Source organism: Chrysemys picta, chromosome 8, assembly GCF_011386835.1.
Source record: "Chrysemys picta bellii isolate R12L10 chromosome 8, ASM1138683v2, whole genome shotgun sequence".
NCBI classification, from domain to species: Eukaryota; Metazoa; Chordata; order Testudines; family Emydidae; genus Chrysemys; species Chrysemys picta.
The window spans coordinates 30,038,746-30,061,862 of NC_088798.1; the positions used below are offsets into that span (position 1 = coordinate 30,038,746).

At 42.4% G+C, this 23,117-nt stretch overlaps 1 protein-coding gene across 1 annotated transcript in view; it reads left to right on the plus strand.

The window, feature by feature from the left end:
* The window catches only part of LOC101943666 (calcium-activated chloride channel regulator 1-like), a 31,527-nt gene extending 13,204 nt beyond the window's left edge, over positions 1-18,323 (plus strand). Inside the window, exons 7-14 of the mRNA XM_042851526.2 lie at positions 1,816-2,040; positions 3,063-3,240; positions 4,702-4,808; positions 9,442-9,672; positions 10,216-10,486; positions 12,451-12,615; positions 13,988-14,224; positions 16,166-18,323. Coding sequence (XP_042707460.2) covers positions 1,816-2,040; positions 3,063-3,240; positions 4,702-4,808; positions 9,442-9,672; positions 10,216-10,486; positions 12,451-12,615; positions 13,988-14,224; positions 16,166-16,593 — 1,842 coding nt within the window. The 3' untranslated portion in view covers positions 16,594-18,323. The remainder of the gene's footprint in view (positions 1-1,815; positions 2,041-3,062; positions 3,241-4,701; positions 4,809-9,441; positions 9,673-10,215; positions 10,487-12,450; positions 12,616-13,987; positions 14,225-16,165) is intronic.
* Positions 18,324-23,117: the final 4,794 nt, after the last annotated feature.

Sequence of the window (23,117 nt, forward strand, 5' to 3'; positions counted from 1 at the left end):
CAAATAAGTAGTGCATCTTGTGATAAACTACAGTTGAGCAGAATGGAATTCAGTGCTCTTGAAAGTAAAGCACTAAACACTGGCTGAAAACAGCTACAGGGCAGGTATACCCTGTGTAAACGTCCCCTATATCAGTGGTTTTCAAACTTTTTTCCTAACAACCCAGTTGAAGAAAATTGTTGATGCCCGCAACCCAACGGAGCTGAGGCAGGAGGTTGGGATGCAGGAGGGGGTCAGGGCTCTGGGTTTGAGGTGGACTCAAGGCTGGGGGTTGGGGTGCAGACTTACCTTGGGCAGCTCCCGATCAGCAGTGCAGTGAGGGGTGCTAAGGCAGGCTTCCTGCTTGTCCTGACAGCGCAGACTGTGCTGTGCCCTGGAAGCGGCCAGCCGCAGGTCTGGCTCCTAGGTGGAGGTGCACAAGTGGCTCTGTGTGGCTCTCGCCCGCAGGCACCCCCCCCCAGCTCCCATTGGCTGGTTCCCGGCTAATGGGAGTGCGGAGCCAGTGCTTGGGGCAGGGGCAGTGTGCAGAGGCCCCCCCCCCCACCCCCCGCCTAGGAGCCAGACCCACTGCTGGCTGCTTCCGGGGCGCAGCACAGTGTCAGAACAGGTAGAGACTAGCCTGCCTTAGCCAGGTAGCAACGCCCATGGGACTTTTAATGGCCCAGTCGGCAGTGCTGACCAGAGCCACCATGACCCAGTGCCTTACATTCCGCGACCCAGTATTGGGTCGCAACCCGCAGTTTGAAAACCACTGCCCTATATTGCTGTGCCAACAGATCATCTTCCTGACATGCCACACCAATACAATTCCATTCCTGGAACTGATCTTCAGCAAAGATTGACAATTTGCCCAAATTATCTAGTGAAGTTATGACAGGATCTATGTCTATCATACGTGACGTTTGCTATGAAATCACCCAACTGGGAACTGAGAGGCACAGGATGTAAATGCACCAATCTTTTCCCTCTAGAGATAATACTTCAGATTTTGGATCACAAGTGAAAGTGGTACTCTCTAATGATTATCTGTCCCCATCACACAACCAAATCTTTTGACACAGCTGGCATTCCTTCCTCTGGAGAGGTTTCAGATTGGAATAGCAGATGTGGAAGTACAATGAAAGAGCAGTCTGGAAAAGCTTATATAGATTAATATTATGAGTATTTTACTCTCTTTAGTATCAAATTCACCCCAAAGCCATTAAAAGGCAAACAAGTAGTTAACTAAGATCTGCACCTAGATTTCCAGAGATAAAAAGATAGAAATGGGCCCAACCCCTAATCTTAAAAAGATCAAGAATGACAACAGCTGGTTTGACGACATTCTCTCATAAAAATTAACAAATTTTCAAAGTGCCAGTAATATGTAAAATACAGGGGCTATCCTAATGCATAGGTAGGTTGATTAGGTAAAGTGGCTGAAGATTCAGAACTGTGAACAAATTATGTGACACAGAATCTTATTTGTGAGCATGAGATCACATTATTAGAATGCTGTTTGGCTCACACTGTTATATATCTCCTGGCGGTTTCAGTATGCAGATACATTTTCATGATAGCCAAACATGGCACACATCTCCACTAGTCTGGAAAGAATATGGCTGGGGGTAATGTGAGGTAGTTTGGAGTACTCAGATATTGGAAATGTTAAACAACTACCCATATACTCCCTCCAAATCTCTCATCTACTCTATGGCAGGTACATTTCCATTTTTCAGTACAAAATGAACGTTAGTAATTGCTGTATTCTTGCTTTTTGCTGTCTCTCCTGTAAAGCCTTGACTGTTCTAAGTATATCCCTTTCTTCACCTGCAGAATAACCGCATTAAACGTCTCAAACAAGCTGCAGAGATATTCCTGCTACAGATTATTGAAACGGGTTCCTGGGTTGGAATTGTCACATTCCAATCTACAGCACAAATTGAAACTTATCTACAACAAATAATCAATGAGAATGTACGCCAGGATCTTACCAAATACCTGCCTATATCAGCTGGTGGAGGAACTAACATCTGCGCAGGAGTACACAAAGGATTTGAGGTGAAGGAGAACATTGGGGTGAATGTGTCCTGGAATGCTGTGACGCTGAAATGGAATTAGGGATCATGGTGGATATCCAGTTGAACATGAGCTCTGAGTACAGTGATATATCTAAGAGAGCTAATGTGATCCTTGGATGAATAAGGAGGAGAATAATGAGTAGAAGTAGGGAGGTGATTTCACCTCTGTGTACAGCAGTACTGAGACCATTACTGGAATCCAGGGATTGGTTCTGGTGTCCACACTTCAGGGAGGATGTTGGGGAAACTGGAAGGGGTTCAGAATAGAGCTACAATAATGATTCAAGGTTTGGAAAATGTGCTTTAGAGTGAGAGACTTAGGAAGCTCAATCTGTTTGGTTCAATAGAAGCAGGTGCAGGGCCTAAGAAATTAACAAGGCCCTGTGATGTTTATACTACAAAAAACTTAAGATTGCATTGACACAAACTTACAAGAATGCTTTGCAGGAATCTCAAAGCATCTTGCAGAAGATCAAAATCATATAAAGTCTTATAAAAATTGCATATTTTGTTTATTTTAACATTGGTTTAAGCATGGTTTCATTCTGAAATGTGATTATGTAAAAATGGCACCATGATAGGCTGTGATTTCTCAAGCCACTACCCAGAACAGAACTGCGTTCATGGTAGCTTTCCATAGCCTTAAAGGACATGTTCAAGCTTCTGGAAGATGCCCTGTGCATATGCTGTCATTGGCAGCAGGACCTGGAGTGGGGGCACACATTGCAACTTCTTGGAAGAGATGTAAGGAATATGCTTAGACACCTCTCCACTGAACCATCCTGCTCTGTACAGGCAGGATAATTCAGACACCTTCAATTCAGCCATTGCCACATAACACAGCCTCCACCGCTCGCACAATTCACACTTGTAAGGAAAGGATTTTGCCTTACACTTGCACATGTATACATAAAGGAAAATTGTTGTGCTACCTGTGCTAGGGCACCTAACATTTACAATAAAGTCCTATTGCTAATACCTGAAATTCTCTTATCAATGTAGGTGATTAAACAAAAGTACTCTAATCTCTATGGTTCTGAAATTGTACTGCTGACAGATGGAGAGGATGGGGGTATGAGCAGTTGCCTTACGGAGGTGAAAAACAGTGGATCGATCATTCACACCATTGCCTTGGGACCAAATGCTGCTCCAGAACTAGAACAATTTTCAAATATGACGGGTGAGTAACTTTCTAAACTAACCCTGCTTTTGGCTTGCATACTTGAAACATGAAATGTAAAACTAGAGTGGTTTACAGCTTGCAATATGAAAAGAAAGTAAACTTAGTCACCTAATTCCAGTCAGATTTACAGAATGTTTATTTTCACCTGAATAAACACAATAATATTGGGAGCAATTGTTATCTTTATCTGTCCTTGCTTTAAAAAAATTGTAACCTGGTAACACTCTGCTAAATAGCGAGGTTTGATAATTATATTACCTCAGGATGTTTCTCTAAACAAAAATATAAGCTCAGTGTTGAAATGATTAACATTTTATTTCTGATATTTACATGGCAATGGTGTGTAAACTTATTAATGTCCTAAATAATTAAATAATAACCCTCTCACAATTAGTCAGAGCTGGAGGGCTCTAGCTGAGGAGTCAGTCAGCTCTGCTTTGAGTTGGAGCTGCACTGTTCCTTTGAACTTCCGCCATTTGAAGGAAAGCCAGATGGGTGCTGGGTGATGCTGCAGTACAGGGCAACTACCATGGGAATTCCATGTGTTGATTTAGAATGTAGCTTTACTCTGAATAGTGACTATGTATAAATTGCACCTTCTTAGTCAACAGAGATGCTCCTTTTGTGTATTCAGAGTCACATCTGCTTGCTTCAGGGACTTAAATAAGATTGTACTGCTTTTTTACTCTGTTAGCATTGTACAGCCAACATGGCTGTGAGAAAACAACCTGAATTCAGTTCTGGTTTGTGTATTATAACAGAATAGTTCACTACGTTCTGATCACAGAATCTGATTACACTGACACAGAGTGCTAGTGACTGATGTGTGAGCCAGAAAGAGCCCAGCTGGTCTTTCAGGGCCCAGTCTCAGTGGGCAGGACTCACTGTTTGAAACAAATGCCAGATTTCCAAAAACACTGAGCAGCAGAAATTCCCATTGGAGTTATGGGTGCTCAGCACATATGAAAGTGGCCCAAACATTATAGTGGTAAACGAAGCAGATTTGATCTGAGTAATTGAGAAGCAATAATCATGGAATGCTACAATGTTATTTTTACAGAGGTGTCTTTCAAAACAGAATTACACTTTACAGGTAGTGCATAGCTCAAAGTCCAGACTTACCAAGAACAGCCTGTAAGTGAATCAGCACAGTGTGCTGGATGAAGTACTAGATGTGATCAAGCGAGGTGGAGTTAAAATGTGAACAGATGGTAGCATTTCCCAGGTTAGACTAGCTTTTTTGCAGGAACTCCTTTAATTGTTTGTATTAATTGGTTTCCCCAACACCAGTGGTTCCCCTCCTCTCCCATGAACAAAGGATAGTAAAGGAACAAGATTTAATTTATCAAATTAACACTGTGCTTTATAGCAACAGCCAAACTAGAATAAGGCACATAAGAAAAACCTACTGTTTTACAGTAAATGACTATTCTGATTATTTTAACCATCACATTTCAGGAGGCTTAAGGTTTTATGCCACAGATACAGTCGACTCCAATAGCCTTATTGATGCATTCAGTGGAATTTCATCAGGAAGTGGAAATATTTCTGAACAGTCTATTCAGGTCTGAGTTTCAATTTTGTTTCACATTATTAATTAGTTACTGCTCTATAGTAGTAATTTTAGTAGTCAGTGTTGTGAGATGCTACCGGTGTGGTGCTCTGCTTTCTCCTATGTTGATATCACTCGGCTGCGTGCATGTGTTCCCTCTGTGTGCTGCCCCAGCTCTGCGCAGATAGCTGACCCAGCAGACCCGAAGAGAACCCCCAATAACCACAGAGTCTAGTAAGATGCAAAATCACGTCAACTAGGTTTATTGCGACCTTGGACACAATTGCAGTTCCCTGTAGATTACTTAGTCTACCGGGCATACTATGAGAAAGTGCCTCTTGGCAATGGACCTGGCTCAGTGGCAGGACTTTCCACTGCCCCCTTGGCCGGACAAAGACACCACCCCAGGGATACATTCTTATACACAGGTACAAACAAGTTACACATCACTCCTGACGTTTTGAGGTGCAACCCCTCTACGTAGCAAGGTACAACCCCTCTACATAGTAAAGTGCCGCCTCTCACCTTGTACATGTTGGTTCAATCAAAACAACTCTATCCATCATTTTACCCTTTTGCCCCTGTCATTGGGATGGGTCGGCTTGTTCCTTGAGTGTGGAATGACAAGTATTGGAATGTTCTGATATCTGGTGTTCAGTACCTTTTAGGTATGTCTCTTTTTGCAGCATCAGCCCTTTCCTTGCCAGCTTCTGTGAGCAGGGCCTGCCTCTGGCTCACAGCTTAACTTTGCTTTATGTTAGCAAAGTCTTGACAATTACTTTAGTTCAGGCCTTAGGCCTCATACCAGGCCTCTGATACCAAGGTTTATATCTCAGGGCCTCCTCTTACTACAGTCAGTAATCGTAACTATTGAACTGCCAGTGGCTGATCTTAAAATTGAAGTATAAAGTGATATTTGGAAATGGCCGTGGGAATTTTTGCGGTCTATTATATTAGCAATAAAATGAAATAGCCAGTGAAACAAAGAAAATTAAAAATTTTCACAATTAGCTATTGAAAAGGGACTTGTAGACAGCGGTAGGCAGAAATACCACAGAGCGTTCAGCCACTCCTATATGGAATGCTGTAAACAAGTCATCTTGTCTTCCAGAGCATCTTACTTAATACCATTATCAATAAAGAGGAAAATACCCTGATTGCTTCTCTTCTAAACAATAGATAACATTTTGATTCCCAGCTTTCCTGACACTATCTCAGCTGAGCAACGATTTCTTCAAAATAATTGAGGCTAGTAGTACTGAGTTTTCCCCTCCTCCTATTTCTATCACAGCTCTTGGGTTGTGCTATCTATAACTTAACAACTCATCCCTCACTTTGTTAAATCTCTACTATGGACACAGTTTTGCACTTTATCTGAATCATGCACAGCAACCAACATAGCGTTGTCCATGCCTCTCCATGGGGTTCTACAAATGTATACAGGTCTTGTTAAAAACATAAGAATAGCCATACTGGGTCAGACCAATGATGCATCTAGCCCAGTATCCTGTCTTCCAAGAGTGGCCGGCACCAGATCTTCAGAGGGAATGAATAGTGTGACAGGTTGGATCACAGAAACCCCTTTGGGAACTGTCAACTGATGTGCCAAGACTACTTCTGCCCCTGCTTTCCTGCCCTGGTAGCTTAGGACTCCAGCACCCGTCTTGCTGACCCAGACACGCCCGTCCGCTCCAACACAGACCCAGGGTCTGAACCACGACCCCTAACAGCTGTAGGTTTAACCTGAAAGCAGCTTACAGAAGTGTTCCTGTCTTTAACACTCAGATGCCCAACTCCTAATGGGGTCTAAAATCCAAATAAATCCGTTTTACACTATATAAAGCTTATACAAGCTCTGAAATGTAAACTCATAAATTGTTTGCCCTCTATAACACTGATAGAGAGATATGCACAACTGTTTGCCCCCCCCCCCCAGGTATTAATACATACTCTGGGTTAATTAATAAGTAAAAAGTGATTTTATTACATACAGAAAGTAGGATTTAAGTGGTTTCAAGTAGTAACAGACAGAACAAAGTGAATTACCAAGTAAAATAAAATAGAACACACAAGTCTATGTCTAAGAAACTGAATACAAATAAAACCTCACCAGTTCCAGTAAGCTTCCTTTTACAGACTAGTCTCCTGCTAGTCTGGGTCCAGCAATCACTCACACCCCCTGTAGGTACTGTCCTTTGTTCCAGTTTCTTTTGGGGTATCCTTGGGGGTGGAGAGGCTATCTCTTTAGCCAGCTGAAGACAAAATGGAGGGGTCTCCCAGGGGTTTAAGTAGACTTTCTCTTGTGGGTGGAGACTCCCTCCTCTCTCCTATGCAAAGTCCAGCTCCAAGATGGAGTTTTGGAGTCACATGAGCAAGTCACATGTCCATGCATGACTCAGTTTTTACCAGCCAAGCCACATTCCTGGGAAAGCTTAGATGTGGATTGGCATCTTCAAGTTCATTGTTGGCTTAAGTGGTTCTTTATTGGGCATTTAATTTGCACATTCCTTTCTCAATAGAAATCAAGCAAGTATACAGCCAATATTCCTATCTTCAAGTACAAACATGATTCCTGCATACAAATAGGAGGAATTTATTCAGTAGATCATAACCTTTACATAGATATGTTACGTGGCATATGCAGCATAAAACATATTCTAGTTATGTCATATATACATTCATAAATGTAACCCTTCTGCCCGTCAGACTTGGCAGCAACAAGGGTCGGGTTCAGTATCTAGGGGTTCGGTTTCACTAACACAATGCAAAACCAGCTCGAGCCCCCACCCAGTGACCTGGGACAATTATATGCCACGCCCCGGGGCACCTCTAAGAGGCAATACTTCCCCTCTCGCAAGCATGGAGCCTCAGTGTAGCAAAAGCCTTTTAATAAAGGAGGGAAACAATGCGGCATTATGTTGGGGAAACACCACAAACAGGATTCATAACACAAACCCACCCCCCAAGTAAGTTTGGCAGTGTCCTTTTCCCCTCAGGGTCTTAAGTCCAACAACCCAACAGTCACCCCAACCACAGTTTCTGACCTTGGTCAGTGCAGCCCCCAGAGTTCAGAAGTTCCTCTGCAGAGTTTACCTCCCAGCCTGGGTGGAAGAGGGGGGGAGGTATGGGGGCATCTTACATGCTCCGCTGCTTGGGTTGACGGCCATTTGCCATGCCTCTCCATGGGGTTCTGCTGCAGTCTTCACCACCAGCTGCATCTCTCTGCCAGTCACCCTCTTATCCACTCTGCTCGCCACGCCTCTCCGCTATCCGCTCCTCTCCGCTAGCCATCCTGCTAGCCGCTCACCAACTTGTCTTCAGGCCCCTCCCCTACTTATCACAGCTCTCCGTGATCTCAGCTCTTTAGTGACTTCAGCTCTCAGTGATTTTAGCTGGTCATAGGGGAGCCTTGGTGCTAGTGCACCACTAGCTCAAAGCAGATCTAACGCTTAGACCTTGGTATCAGTGATTTCAGCTCTGTAGCATGTAAAAGACTCCTAATGGAGTCAAAATTAGCTCTGTTGTTGCACAATGGAGAGAGGAGGTGACATGTTCAGAGTCCATCTGGAGATAGTTGAAATCCTGAATTTTTATTAGGTTTTCTGTTTTAGTAGGTCCACTGTCACATCAGGAGAAAGAAAACAAAATGTTTCTTTATTTTCTGGGATAGTAACATCAGCTATTAAAGGAGAATTTATCACACTTTCTAAGCATTTATACCAATCTCATTACTATAGTACAATCTGAGCACCTGACTCTCAAATGTCCACCCAGGTGATCTCTGAAATTGCCTTCCAGTATCTAATCTCCAATTTTTATCCTAAACAGAAAGATATTTTATTAAAAGGTACTTTTCTATCTTTAGTTTTTGTAATCCGTAAAACAGGAGTGAGCAAACCTACTTGCAGCCTGGTAGGCCAGTGGGCCGCTATAAAACGTATATTGGTAGCTCATTTGTAAATTCTGGTGGCTCACATGTGCAATACTAATGTTGGTAAAGGACATCCTGTTTCTCTCCTTTCTGTGTGTCTCCCTGTTGTTGATGTTATTTCTGTTTGTGTCTCTCATTACTTCTCTGATGTCCCTACCTGTGGTTGTATGGCTCTCTTTGTGCTGTCTTTCTGGAAGCAGGCTGACAGCTGCAGAGGAAATGTAGCACTAATCTCCTGCACAGAAGTGATTTGATAGCTAGGTGGATAGACCACAAAGAGCAGTGGAAGGAGACCCTTGCTTACTATATTTTCACACTCTCAAGCAACTGTACTCTGGAACTGGGCATTACCAAAAATGTGCTCAGGGATTCATCATTCCACTCTCTTTAATCGCTAGCCCAAGTGGCCCTCGCCCTCCTGCTAGTTCCCCATGCGTGGAGGCACAGTGGCAGGAGGCTTCTACCTCCTTTGCACAGCCCTGAGCTCTGCACAAAACAGCAGAGACCTACTCAGGGTGGTGCCAGCATTAATCCTCCTCTGTCCCATCTTCCAGCAGTGGGCTAGTTGTCCACCAGCCAGTCAAAATGCCCTCTGCATATGCAAAATATTGATTTGTTCGGCCCTCTAAGAGGAAAATGAACCGCTTTGAAATTACTGGTATTTTAAGTGTTTATCTGCTAACTAGCCATAAAACATATTTTATTTGTCTAATAGCTTGAAAGTACAGCTCAGAGTGTCGCAGTCAAGCAGTGGATGAATGGTACAGTGACTGTAGATAGCACTGTAGGAAATGACACCTTCTTTGTAGTTACATGGGATCGAAGCACATCTTCACCAGACATTTTACTGAGGGACCCCAAAGGAAAAGAATATAGAACGTCAAACTTCACAGTTAGTGATCTAAACCTCCGAACAGCTCGACTGAATATAGCAGGCACTGCAGAGGTAAAAACTAAACTCTTTTATTATCCAAACATGTTAACATTTTCATAATCTAAAATGCCCCTTCTCTTTTAGAAGTTATAAATATATATTCCTAATGAACCAATTTTATCCATGGTGTAACTCCACTGACTTCCAGTGGTTGTCTAACTGTCATTTGTGCTCCTCCTAATTTTTTATTATGCACTATACACATCCCAAGGATACAAGACTCCCAGACAAAACACTAAATTCAGGTTGCGAGTGCATATCAATAATATACGGTTTCCAGTCCTTCCAAGAATGTGATAATTTTCAAACATCCACCACTAAAACTGAGCAAATTCAGACATAAGGTTAAATTTAAAAGAAACCAAACATTTGAGAGCACAAAGAATCCTGAGTAAGGTACCCAGATTACCTTAGCTGTGGTCCCCTAATTGCCCTTTGTGCCCTGGAAAATCTCCCCTGAACTAAGATAATAGCTAACTCAGGGAAACACAAAGCTGCCTATAGACTAAAGGAGTCTTATATTATATTTTTATACTCCATATATTTGATTTGCAGGTGGGGGATTGGTATTATTGGATTCAAAATAAGCACACAGAGTCTCAAGTCATATCCATGATAGTAACCTCTCGAGCCGCATCTTTGGCTGTGCCTCCAGTGACTGTGAAAGCCCTCATGAATAAGGATACAAACAACTTCCCTAATCCAATGGTGATTTATGCAGAAGTTAGTCAAGGATTTTTGCCTGTTCTTGGTGCAACCGTGATGGCCACTGTTGAACCACAGACTGGATCTGCAGTGGAGCTCAGACTCCTTGATGATGGTTCAGGTAATCTTATTACAGGTTTCTGTACCAGGGATTTGGAGGTTGGAGTACTGGTTGGAGTACTTGACTTCCTGCCCCCTGCTTCTGTGGTTGAGGTGCCTCAGTCTTTAAGGCAGGAGTTTAGGGAGACCCGGGCCCTCCCACTCCAATGGATCCCAGCCCAGGGCCCTGTGTAAGTCAATACCTGAGTAGGGGACCTCTCAGCACAGAGTCTATATCCACAGCCCTGGGCTACTTCCCACTGCTGTCCCTTCAGTCTGGGGTGTGACTCCTAAAGTCCAAGTTCCTGTGGTGGCTTGTCTCTAGTAGCACCCCTTGTGGACCCTGGGCGGCATCCTGCTGAGGTTGCAGATTCCTCCATATGGGGCAGTAGTAAGTTTAGCAGGGTCAGAACCCCCACAAGGTGTCTGAGCTTTGTTCCCCTGGGCTCCTCTTAGGCCCCGTGCTCCTAGACCTCTTTCTCCAGCTCCTTTGCCCAGGAAGACAGTATTTGGTTCCTGGTGGCTGCCTCTGCTCGCAGCCTAGTGACCCTTTCCTCAGGTAGAGAGGCAGCGAGCTCCTGTCTCTTCACTAGTCAGCCTCAAACTGAGGCAGGCTCCCTCCTTTTCTCTCCCTTCCAGGCCTGACATTGGCTGCAGGTATACAGGGCAGGGCTAGCTGGGCCCAAAGGCTCTCTTTAACTCCTTCCATGCTGCTGGGTGGTTTCTCTTCTTCACCACTGTTTCCTTACAGTTTGTCTAGAAATTTGTACAATCCCCATTTTGTGGTATGTGTTTTAGAATCGGTCTCTGCATGTTACTTCCAAGCTTATCACTAAGGGTTCAGTCATGCGTATGCCATAAGTGAGGGGAAACTGTGACTCTGGTCTCCCCACTGCTTCAGGATGGGAATAAACTGCACTGGGTCTAAAGTGGTGCAGCATGTATGGCCTGACATGCTGACACAGCTACATTGTTGGGTGTGTTAGGAAGGAGGAGAGAGAAACTGCACCAAGCAGGAGGGTGTGTAGTGGCTGTGCAGAGTCTTCTTCCTCTCCTGTGCGGTTACCCCGATGCAAACAGCCAGCACAGGGACAGAAGGGAGTCTTGTGGGCCTGATTCAGCCGTACTCACTGTTTGAACTTGTGTATATTTTACAGAGGGGATGCAGGAGGCACAACAAGAGAGTGAGAGTCAGTTTCTAAAACTTGTCACATGCTATATTCTACAGGCAGTACAGCTATGTTAAAAACATCTCCTTCAAAAGGATGAATTACATAGATTATTATTCTCCTTTTTTAAATCTACTGTGCCTGCAGAGGTGATGTGATCATTCTCCAACTTCTCTGTTCTCTGAACCACGTAGTACAGACAGCAGGCTCTTTCCTCCCCACAACCCTACATTCCACCATTGCTTCAATCTCAAAGAGTTTTAGTCTGCACATCACCAAGGAGGGCTCCACAGACCACAGAGAATTATTAAGTAGTTTAGAACTAGTAAACTAGTGGTTATTATTTAAAATAACAGTAAATACACAGCTACATGTTTTAATGCCACATTCAGAGGAGTAGCCGTGTTAGTCTGAATCTGTAAAAAGCAACAGTGGGTCCTGTGGCACCTTTAAGACTAACAGAAGTATTGGGAGCTTAAGCTTTCATGGGTAAGAACCTCACTTCTTGCATCTGAAGAAGTGAGGTTCTTACCCACGAAAGTTTATGCTCCCAATACTTCTGTTAGTCTTAAAGGTGCCACAGGACCCTCTGTTGCTTAATGCCATATTGTTATCTCCTGTTAAATATGTAATGAGCTTATGTCACCACAATGGGATCAATCCCGTTTTCACCTAGGTCCATCTCAAAACTCTTATTGATTTCACTAGAAGCAGGAGTAGGCCCAATGTATGTTTATGAACTGAACAGCAAGAAAAGATCTTTTGTAACAAAAGGTACCTTGTTTGGATGATTAATTATTAACATTTGTATGTCAAGGTGCTGATATTACCAAGAATGATGGAATCTATTCAAAGTACTTTACATCTTTCAGAGGAAATGGTAGATACAACTTAAAAGTGCGTGTCCAAGGGAAAGATAAGACTGTCAGACTTCGCCGCAGGCAGAGTCGAGCCTTGTATGTTCCAGGCTACATAGAAAATGGTAAGGAACATTCATGAAGTAGAAAACACTTTGTGTGAGTGTGTGTGTAACTTAGTATATTTTTCCTCTTTCCCTTATTTTTGCATTTCTGTTTTGACTAAAAGCCCCAGGGAAATTAAGTGCAAAAAATACAGTTAATTCATCATTCAAATATAGCTTTATTCTGAAGTGACTTTGTAAAAATAGTATTGTCGAATTCTACACTGTTGTGGCTCAATCTCTCCAGAACAAATTTGTGCTAGTTAGAGGTTAACAACACAGCTGTTCTAACTCCCAGCCCTGCAGATGCTGAGGTTCTGAATATCAAGTTGTGTTCTTTCTGGTTTGTGCATTGTCTCCATAATCTGCAGGCCAAATGCCATGCTCACGTACATCTATACAACACTGTGGTCAAGAATGGGATTATACAGGTGTAACTGGGGACGTACTTTGAAGAGAACAGTTGGCTCTGCAGATGGAACTTGGTTAACAACTCTGGGGAAAAATAGTAACTTACTTTTCATCATTTAATCTGATTCTGGGTAAACAGAGTGGCAGCTCTACTGAGTAAGAAGCGCTTTCTAAACTTGAGCTGTAAGGCACCCAAAAAACTCAGGAAGTTCCAACAATTAAGATTTGTACCTCAGTGGTCACTTGGCTACATTGCACAATGTAGTATTTCCTATTCCTGTTTTCCTTGTTAAATATAAACCTTAATGTTGTTTTACCAGTACCAAAAAGACCCAGACAAATTGTGCAACAGGACTGGAAAAAATATGGTGATAGAAAACTTAAGTTTTGGAATTTCTTTACTTTTGACTGCCTGATTTCTCAACCTTAAACGTGGATTGATGTTAGTTTTTGCATTTCATATCCTCTCTCTCTTTCTTGCACACACAGACACGGACACACAGAGAGACAATTTTCTGTATTTCTAGAAGCTTAGAATATATTGAATTTTAAGTCTACATAAAAATGCGTCCAACTTTAACCCAGAAAAACAAGGAAATGCCTACAAGGTTGTAATTCTTCCGCTGCCTGCAATACCGAGGAAGAGTGGGGTGGAAGCTACCTTATCACAATCACTTCCCACTGACACCTGCTCAATACCTTAAATACCCTAACTGATAATAGGCACTGTTGCTACTTTCAACTACCCTTGAAATCTGGTTTGCTTTTAGGGTCTGCCTTAGTTTTGTGTAAGGATGCAGGTCTTGAAATTCACTTTGTTTTCTGTCTGAGCCTCACTAATTTTTGCACTATGTTTGAATAAGCTAAAGAAAAAAATAGATTAAAGTGAGAAGGAATGCTAGATAAAAAGAAAGTGTGCTATGATTTAGAGTTTTGTAATGGTCAAATATTATGAGCATTTTTTTTATCTTTTTTGGGACAGGTGAAATTAAAATGAATGCACCGAGACCTGAACCTAGTGATGATGAAATTCAAGCAAAGCTAGGAAGTTTCAATAGAGTTGCCTCTGGAGGTTCTTTTGTAATGGAAAATGTTCCTTCAGGAGGAATTACTGATGTGTTCCCACCCTGTAAAATTATTGACCTTGAGGCTCAGTATGAAGAAGATAAAATTCACTTGTCTTGGACAGCTCCTGGGAATGACTTTGATGTGGGACAAGGTAAATTGGAAGTTTTGTTTTAATCAGCTGGAAGTGATACACTGTTGTCAGTTATCTGAAATTACATACGATGAGCCAGCCAAGCAGAGGACAAAAGTTATGTCTTCCCATCTGCAAAAATGTGACCATCACTATGGCCTGGCCTCCGCTAGATTTTCTCTCTAAAATTTCCTAGTGTAGATCAGGCCTTGGCGTAACCAGTAAATTACCTGGTCAATATGATATTAACGTTAGTCCCCCTTAATCCTTCAAAAATGTTTGAGAAACAGGAAATATTCCCAAACCCTGACACTTTTACAGCAGAAATGCAAAACCTGTATACCAACCAGCCAATGCTAGCTTAAAAAGGCAAACAAATTAAATTAAAAACATACTCACCTGTGACTCTTCCAAGGCTTAGCCCCTGTCTACACTGCAACTATACATAAGTCAGGGGACACAGTTACACCATGGACAGTCCCAAGGACTGGATTAAATTCAAGGCTTTAATCCATTTATGGGGACACACCTAGGTCTCCTCTATAATACACATTTTAAGTATGTTGTAGCCAGGTCCCATGACTCAATTGTGTTACAGTGTGTACATTGGTACAAGCCAGAGAGGGGTTGAGATAGAAGTCCTACAGTCACACAGAGAGCAGCCTCAGATTAAAATCTTTACATATGCCTACAGCTCTTGTCAACCAGCTCACCAGAGAATAAACCAACAACTCCATTAAATCCCCAAAGCACTGGTCTAGGTTCTGCTATGTGGCTACTTTGCACTCCTCCTCCTGGTCATAACAACCGTATAGCTAGAGTAGCCAGCAATGGGAGAATAACCTCAGTTAGGAGGATCCTCTGATGGTGTAGAGCTGGAATAGCACTCTTTTGCTACCCCATCCCCCGGCTCTGCAGAGATAGAAAAGAAGATGCGGGACAGGAGGTAGAACTCAACTCAAACAAAGACCTGGAAAACCCACTAGCAGAACAGAACCAAACAGCCTTGAAGTGACAACTGTGGAAGCCAGGCACATTTGCAGCAACATCCCTGATACTCTACTTATGCTGGCAAATGGAGCAGGCATTTTCCTATCTCTCAGTCTATGCTTTTAGAGAGGGAATGTTGACCAGGATGCAGGGACATATCCCTGTACTGCTGTGTTTTTTAAATGTACTATTTGATCTTATACTTGACCTGGATACTCACCAGAGACAATTGAAGGGTATATGGGTATGGGAGGGATGGGGGAAGCTGGTGGGGAGGCGTGGATGTGGGCAGGACTGACTCCAGGCACCAGCCCAGCAAGCAGGTGCTTGGGGCAGCCAACGGAGAGGGGCGGCATGTCTGGCTCTTCTGCGGCAATTTGGTGGCAGGTCCTTCGCTCCCTCTGGGAGCGAAGGACCCGCCGCCGAATTGCCGCCGAAGACTGAAGCGGCGGCGGTAGAGCAGATCGCGATCGCGGCTTTTTTTTTCCCCACTTTTTTTCTTTTTGCTGCTTGGGGCGGCAAAAATCCTGGAGCCGGCCCAGGATGTGGGGCAGTTTAGTGGCAGTTTTCTGCACTGCCATGTGGAAGACTCATCTTGAATTCTTGGGTTTGGTCTCCTGCTGCTCAGCCCAGCAGGAGCTAAGAGTGCTAATAATATAATGCACTTAGTGCTCATGAAGGGAGGGAATGCCCCACATCAGTTAACAGTAGACTATTGACCCAATTAAACTGTGAAACAGACAAGTTCTAACAGGAATCCTGCCCAGAGCTCTTCAGAGAAAGGATGGGAGTCAATTAAGCAGGTCCATCAATAGTGAGGTTGGGGAAAATGGTAGGGGTGGTAATGGAGTATCATTGGAGTTCTGATAAAGATACAAAACTGTTCTACAAATCCTGTACTGTGCTTGCAGTTACAGATAATATAATAGGCATTACTAACACACTCTTACTTGTATTCCTCGCTTTTTCCAGCTGACAAATACATAATAAAAATGAGTGAAAGTCTTCTGGCCCTGAGAAACACCTTTGAGGATGCTACTTCCGTGAATACGTCTAGTCTGGTACCTAAACCTGCCGGCACCAAAGAATCATTTCAGTTTAAATCAGAAAATGTCACAATAGAAAATGGCACCATAATCTATTTTGCAATACGTGCCATTGATAATGCCTCCCTGACCTCAGAAGTGTCTAATATAGCACAAGCAGCTTTGTTTATCCCTCCAAAGGAATCCTCGCCTGATAGTACTCCTAATGATGATGTTATCAATGAAGGTAGTAATGTTTTAACAATAGTGTTAATAGTAGCTGGGTCTATAATAGCTGTATCAATAGCTGTAAGTATGATTGTTTGCATTTTACACAAGAAAAATAGAAGGGGAGGTCCTGAGCTCAGAATGTAATAAAACTAATTGTAAGATGAAAGTTCAGTAGGAATCTATCTTGATTTGTTCTGTTTGTGATTTTTAAAATACATAAGGGGAGACTTAAATCATTTTGTAATACATTTGAAAATTAAGTGAATTGACTTTAAAATAGATGTACATTTATGTGTATTTCTGTTCTCCTTTAAATTACTTTATGCTATGTTACAGTACATGTACATAGACTAAATACTGAATTTAAAAGCATGTACTCAGTAGAGTAAGACACGAATATAAATGACAATCTAGATGTAGAATTTAATTCTAATCTTGCAAGAATTTTGCAACATTATTGTGCTTTATTTTTTAAAAAGTAGCAAAAACTATGTCTTTCTATTTTTGTTTTTCAGTTGCTTAGCTGTCAGGAAAGGTGAGATTTAATAAGAAATTAGATAGATCTGTAATCTGTCATTTTCATACATACCTTCACATCCTTTCAGTTATGTTCAGCGAGTAGGAAACAAAGTATATACTTCTGATGGCCTTGCAAATGCTTAAGTACATGCACAACTCTACTTATGGGCATATGGAAAACACTTTCTTCCTGATATAATCACCAATCACACGCAACATTTCAACTCTAAACTATTAACGAAAGAACAAAAGCAAAATAGTAGAAGAGAAGACAATATATGCCAAATTAGCAGGAATGCCACCTGTCACATCATATGTAGAAGCAATTGCATGCAGCATCAAGGAGGAAAAGCTATTCAGCAGATGGCTTTTCACTCATCTTTCCTATATCCTGCAAGCCCAACTTGCAACATCATGCTGTGTGATGTGACCATCCAAAAATGGGAAAGGATCATCCATTCTATGGGTAATGAAAACATCCATATTTATATTCGATGGAGTGAAATTATTTTATAAGGGACATAAACCCTCATGCTTCAGATCATCAGCTTATCACTAATGGGGGCTAGGGAGGAACTTTTCCATGGGTTAATTATTCCATAATTGTCCATGAGACACACCATTTTCCTTTTTGTTCACCACTTTTACAAAATTATGATAAATCTTGTACAAACTATGCTTTGTGAGGTATCATCGGAAAACTCATAATTTGCTGATCATTATTGTTCTGGTAAAATATGTGGCAACATTTTATGTAACATCATAAGATTCTGTGTATGATGTTACTAAGGGATATTCCAAGTCTGGGAAAGCAGCCCGTACCAGTTCCTCAGAGACAAAAGGCAAACTGAAGCCTCAGCCAGGTGTCAACACAATCAAATGGACTATCAGTGGGGTAAGTGGCCATTCTTTGGCAGGAAGAAGGGTGTGAGTAAGAACTTTACCTCTTGGAAATGGAGCAGTTGGGGGTTCCCATGTAAACAGACTGGCTTCACCTGAACCCCAGCCTAAGATGATTCTCAAAGAGGAGGAAAAGATATAAAAATGTGGAACACATCCCTAAAATCACCTCTCTCCCCTCATCTCTACTCATGGCATCAACAACATTTGAAAGATGAAGGAAGCATCATTGAACTGGGGGGAGGAGTCCTGGCTGAAGGAATCCAACCAGACTGCTGTAAGCATATAGTGAGAGAAACCTTTTGCTTTAAATTTACTTAGTTTGTTAACTTAGATATTAGTTTACGGTTTACCTTTTATTTCTTTGTAACCAGTTCTGACTTTTCTGCCTCATTACTTGTAATCACTTAAAATCTATCTTTCTGTAGTTAAATAAACTTGTTTGATCTAAACCAGTGTATGTCTGGATTGAAGTGGTTGAGAGACTTAATTTGAGATAGCAGGGTTTGTGCATATCATTTTCCATTTATGAAATGATGGGCTTTCTATAAGCTTGTACAGTACAGAAGGAAAGAGCTGGGCAGTACAAGATGCAAATTTCTGGGGACAAGTCTTGGACTGGGAATTTACTGGTGTCACTCTGCAATACAGTTCAGGAATGGCTGGCTAGAAGCATGCATATAATTCAGCTGGCAGTGATTTTGCATTCTAGAGGCTGTGTATAAATAGACCAGGAGTGGTTGTTCTCAAAGCGAAGCAGTGTAAAAGGCACCCCAATTGGAGAGTTGAGGAGACACCACTACTCAGCCCTCCAGATTATACCTTGGGGAATGTCACAGTCCAGTATGGGGTTTCTTGCTGCTTCCACTGAAGTATACTTAGTCATATAGATGTATTGGCGAACTTGGGTATGCCTACACTTAGATTTTGTATAAGTTAATTAACTGACAGTTCAAGGTAGTTACCACGTTTGGACTATGCCTGGAACAAACATTTGGGGAATGTCCAGGTTAACCTTTACAACCATATTAACTGCAAATCACTTGTGAAAACAAGCCCTGTCTGAGAGAGTCATCTGGGTGTTTGTTTGGTTAGTGCAATTTCTACATTTCCCAGGTGGTTTTTTTTATGCCATGAAATGAAATTCAGAAATTAAATTTCTCTTAGTTGCTCTTCTACATGTAAAGGCAATATGACTCCCCAGTTTTGTTTTTCTGGTGCATGTTGGTTTTCTTCATGTCTTTTGGGTATAGGTGAATGGGACACAAGAGGGTAATTAGTAGAGTATAATAAACAGAAGGCTTGGAGGTGCAATGTATTATGCATAAAGACCAGTAAAACAGAACAAATCATGGGAATTGTGGATTGTGTTTTATTTTTTATTTGTCAATTAATGAGAAATGTTCCATGAACATGGGATTTCTCATCTGATGACCTGCCCAATCATACATATCTGAGTTGTTTCCTGATAGAAAAATTGGCCTGGGAGCCTAGGAGTGTTTGAGTTGGTGATTAAACTGTCATCACTATCTGGAGATCTGTGTTTGGGGCTGGTCCTTCATTCCTGACAATGCAAAAGCTAGGAGCGCTATAAATAGAAAATGCCCTCAACCTAGGGAGGGAGCACCTCGTAGCACTCTGCAACAATCTCTCTGGTGGATTTGAGAGCAGCCCTGATGGTCTCTGGAGAGAGCCTGAACCACTCCTCTATGTCTGAAAGAATAGTCGTCACATTCTGGAGAAAAGCGAGGAAGGTCTCTTGTGGGGAGTTATAAAGAGAAAAATTACAGTCACAAAGCAGCATTCACAGGCATTAAACTCCTCAAGTGGCTAGGGTTGACAACCCTTCAGGAGAGTCCTGGAGTCTCCAGAAATTAAAGATTATGTAATGAGAGGAAACCTCCAGGAATGCATCCAACCAAACTTAGCAACCCTACAAGTGGCCCTAGTTTTACCTGCTTTCCACCCAGGGCCGGCTCCAGGCACCAGCTCAGCAAGCAGGTGCTTGGGGTGGCCAAGGGGAAGGGACAGCACATCGGGCTCTTCGGCAATTCGGCGGCAAGTCCCTCGGTCCCTCTCAGAGGGATGAACCTGGCGCCAAATTGCCGCCGAAGAGGAAAGTGGCACGGTGGAGCTGCTGCCGATCGCGATTGTGGCTTTTTGTTTTTCCGCCGCTTGGAGCGGCAAAAACACCTATTCAGTAGCGCTTCATTTTGCCTGCTCATCCTACCTCTAAACTGGAGGGTACTACCAGCTCATCATTCTCACAAGTGTTTATATTTCTACTCCTCAGAAGTTATATATTGGTAGGAACTACATCACAGAGTCAGAGTAATCAGTGGTGAAATTGTTCCTGTTAATATTTCCTAGAGTAACAATAAAACATAGCAGTCCTCAGATGTACTGTGTCCATGGAGTAAGTGGGTCTATAAATATTGTTCCACGGACATCCCTGTTCTCCAGTTAACTGACATCCAGTTAAGAGCTGTCTAGCAGTTTGATGCTTTGGTTACACTGACATCTAGTGGATTTTCAAAATACACACACAAAAATTCTTCCAGTTATGTTTCCAAAATCACATTATATTTACCCAATAGACCAAAACAGCTCCTTCAAGGATGCTCTGATCTCTCATATAAATACTTATTTAGTGGGACAGTCAAAAATGATAGATCCAAGTTTTCATTCACCAATTATGATTGGCTCTTATTTTTCTTCTCATTTATATTGCACAAGTGCCTTGAGGACCCAACTGCAATTGGGACTTCATTGCTGTGGCTGCTGTTCACACACATTGTAATTGACAATCTTGGCTCAAAGAGCTTGGCTGATGTACTCCTGGAGGTTTCATCAGATGACATAATCTTTAATTAAAGCTTAATTAATCTTCAATTCCTGGAAACTCCAGGACAACCCTGGAAGGTTGGCAATCCCAACTTCACCTCCAACGCATCTCTAGGGGAGGCATCAATAATTTGGCTGCTTATGTTTCCTGAGTACAATAGGAGAGGTTAACAGTGGACCTGATCCATTGATCCACTGACTTCAATGAGCTTTGGTTCGGGCTCAGTGTTGGCAGTACTGTCCATTCCAAAGGACATGTGGGCTGGGACCATGACTGCCCACCAGGACTGACACCCCCCTGTTAGCAGTGGTTAGCTAGAAGGTCAGCCTATGGTGGAGTGAAAGATACACATTTTGTATAGAAGTAGAAAGTGCTCCTAAGCCTGCTCGTGCACACTCTTGTAATAATATTAATTAATTAATATTTAGCTCTTGTATAATGCATTTCATCAGTAGATCTCAAAGCACTTTACAAAGGAGGTGTGATGGGGTGTAGCAGGAACTTGTAGGACCCCTGCTGGAGGCCACAGGAAAGGGAACAGTAGAGCTGTGTCCTCCAAACTGTCTAGAGAGGCTGTAGGGAGCAGCCAATCATACTCCATCAGGCTCATATAAAAATGAGCTGCTGGACAGAGCAGATCAGTTGCTGGCTAGAGCCAGAGGAGCAAGGATGGTGCTCCTGACTGGCTGCAGGGCTGGACAGCTCAATGCTGGCTACAGACAGAAAAGCAAGGAAGATACTGGGGCTTAGAAGGATACGGTCCAGGGAAACATAGTCTGTAGGTAAAGGGAAGCAGCAGGCTGATGCTAGATATAGGGTTCCCCTCCCCCCCAGCCACTATGGAAGTAGCTTAAGCTCTGAGCAAGGGAGAGCAACCCCAGAGAAGGAGCTAAAGTCCTGGAAGAGGTTCAGTAATTGTTGAACTTTGTTACCCCTGAAAGGGGTGGAATAGAATAGTAAAGAGGGACTGAGCTGGGGCAACCAGTGGAGAATCTCCAGAGAAGAAGCCCTGGGGGCACTGCTCCCTATCAGAGCAAGGACAATATTTGAGCAAGCCCAGAAGTGGCTGAAAGAGTTTGAAAGCTAGCCCAGCAGGGGCTATAACTGGGATACTGTGACAGGATCTGTTGGACAGACTGAGAACTGAACCCAGGGACAGGACTGCAGGCCAACACCAAAAAGCTACTGTGATAGGTCCTATGAGACTAGAATTGAGCCCAGGGACTACTCTTGCTGCTTGTTCAGTTTTTGTATTTTTCTCAGTGGAGACAATGAAAACAGAGTAGTCAGTTTTTAATTACATTTACTTTCAGATCTCAAACTCTGGTTCCTGGACCACTGCTATTCTGCAGAGTGCTGGCTGGCAGTCTGTGAATCGGCAGCTGGTCACATGGGGCTGGCACTTCTCTCATCTCTATCTTCTAAACTACATTGAAAGAAAATACAAATACATAAATACTTTCTCAGTGTGACTCTTTCATGTAAGCAATTGCTGAAGTTGCCACAGGGATGTTATGTGATGGGGAGGGGAGGCAGAAATGACAGGAGCTGTGGTCCACATTATAAAGAATGTGAGAACCCCTGCACTAGTACAGTGCTGGGGTTACAAACACTGCAGAACATTTTGTTTTTTAAATCGTTTTTCCATTGAAATTAAACTGAATCTAATGGTCTTAGCTTTTGTAAAAGCCTTGAGTCTCATGGCCTCCTGCTCTTCAGCTCATGCCCCTACTTCTCACACAGGGGCTGGAGTCAGAAGAAGGGCTGCTTATATTTATAAACATTTAAGTTATTTAAAAAATCCTTATACTATAAATATTGATAACTGTTATTCAATGAATGTTGCTTTTTATGTGCCAGATGCAACAGGTATTAAAGTTAATGGAAGGATTCTGGAAGCACGCCCGTTGACTTTAATGGGTATTGGATGGTGACCTGTATACCTAAAACCAACTCTTTATATATCTTTACATCTATCATGCTCCCCTCAAAACTAAAAGGCATCTCTCCTCAGCAAAATCCATAAAACAAATTGCGTTTATCAGCCAAGCAATTCTGGATGTCGAAAAGAAGTGAATGTTGGGGAAGTTTTCAAAATACCATAGCTTTAAAATGCTTTAACTAATTTATCTTTTTTTATCAAACTTCCCAGAAAAACTCTGTCCTGGAATGAGAGAAGGAACACAAAATTTCAGGAAGATCAATTACTTCTCAGAGAAGTTAGGTATTGGGGCAGGATGAGATAACTTGAATACTGAACTGATTACGAGGGGCTAGCTTCAATCTGTAGTGATTTTTATCCAGATATCTCAGTTGCTTTCAGCCCCCATTTTAACTACGTGCTTAAAGCTCAGTCTTTCAAACACTGGCACACAAAATTAACTATTAAATCCATAGGCAGAGA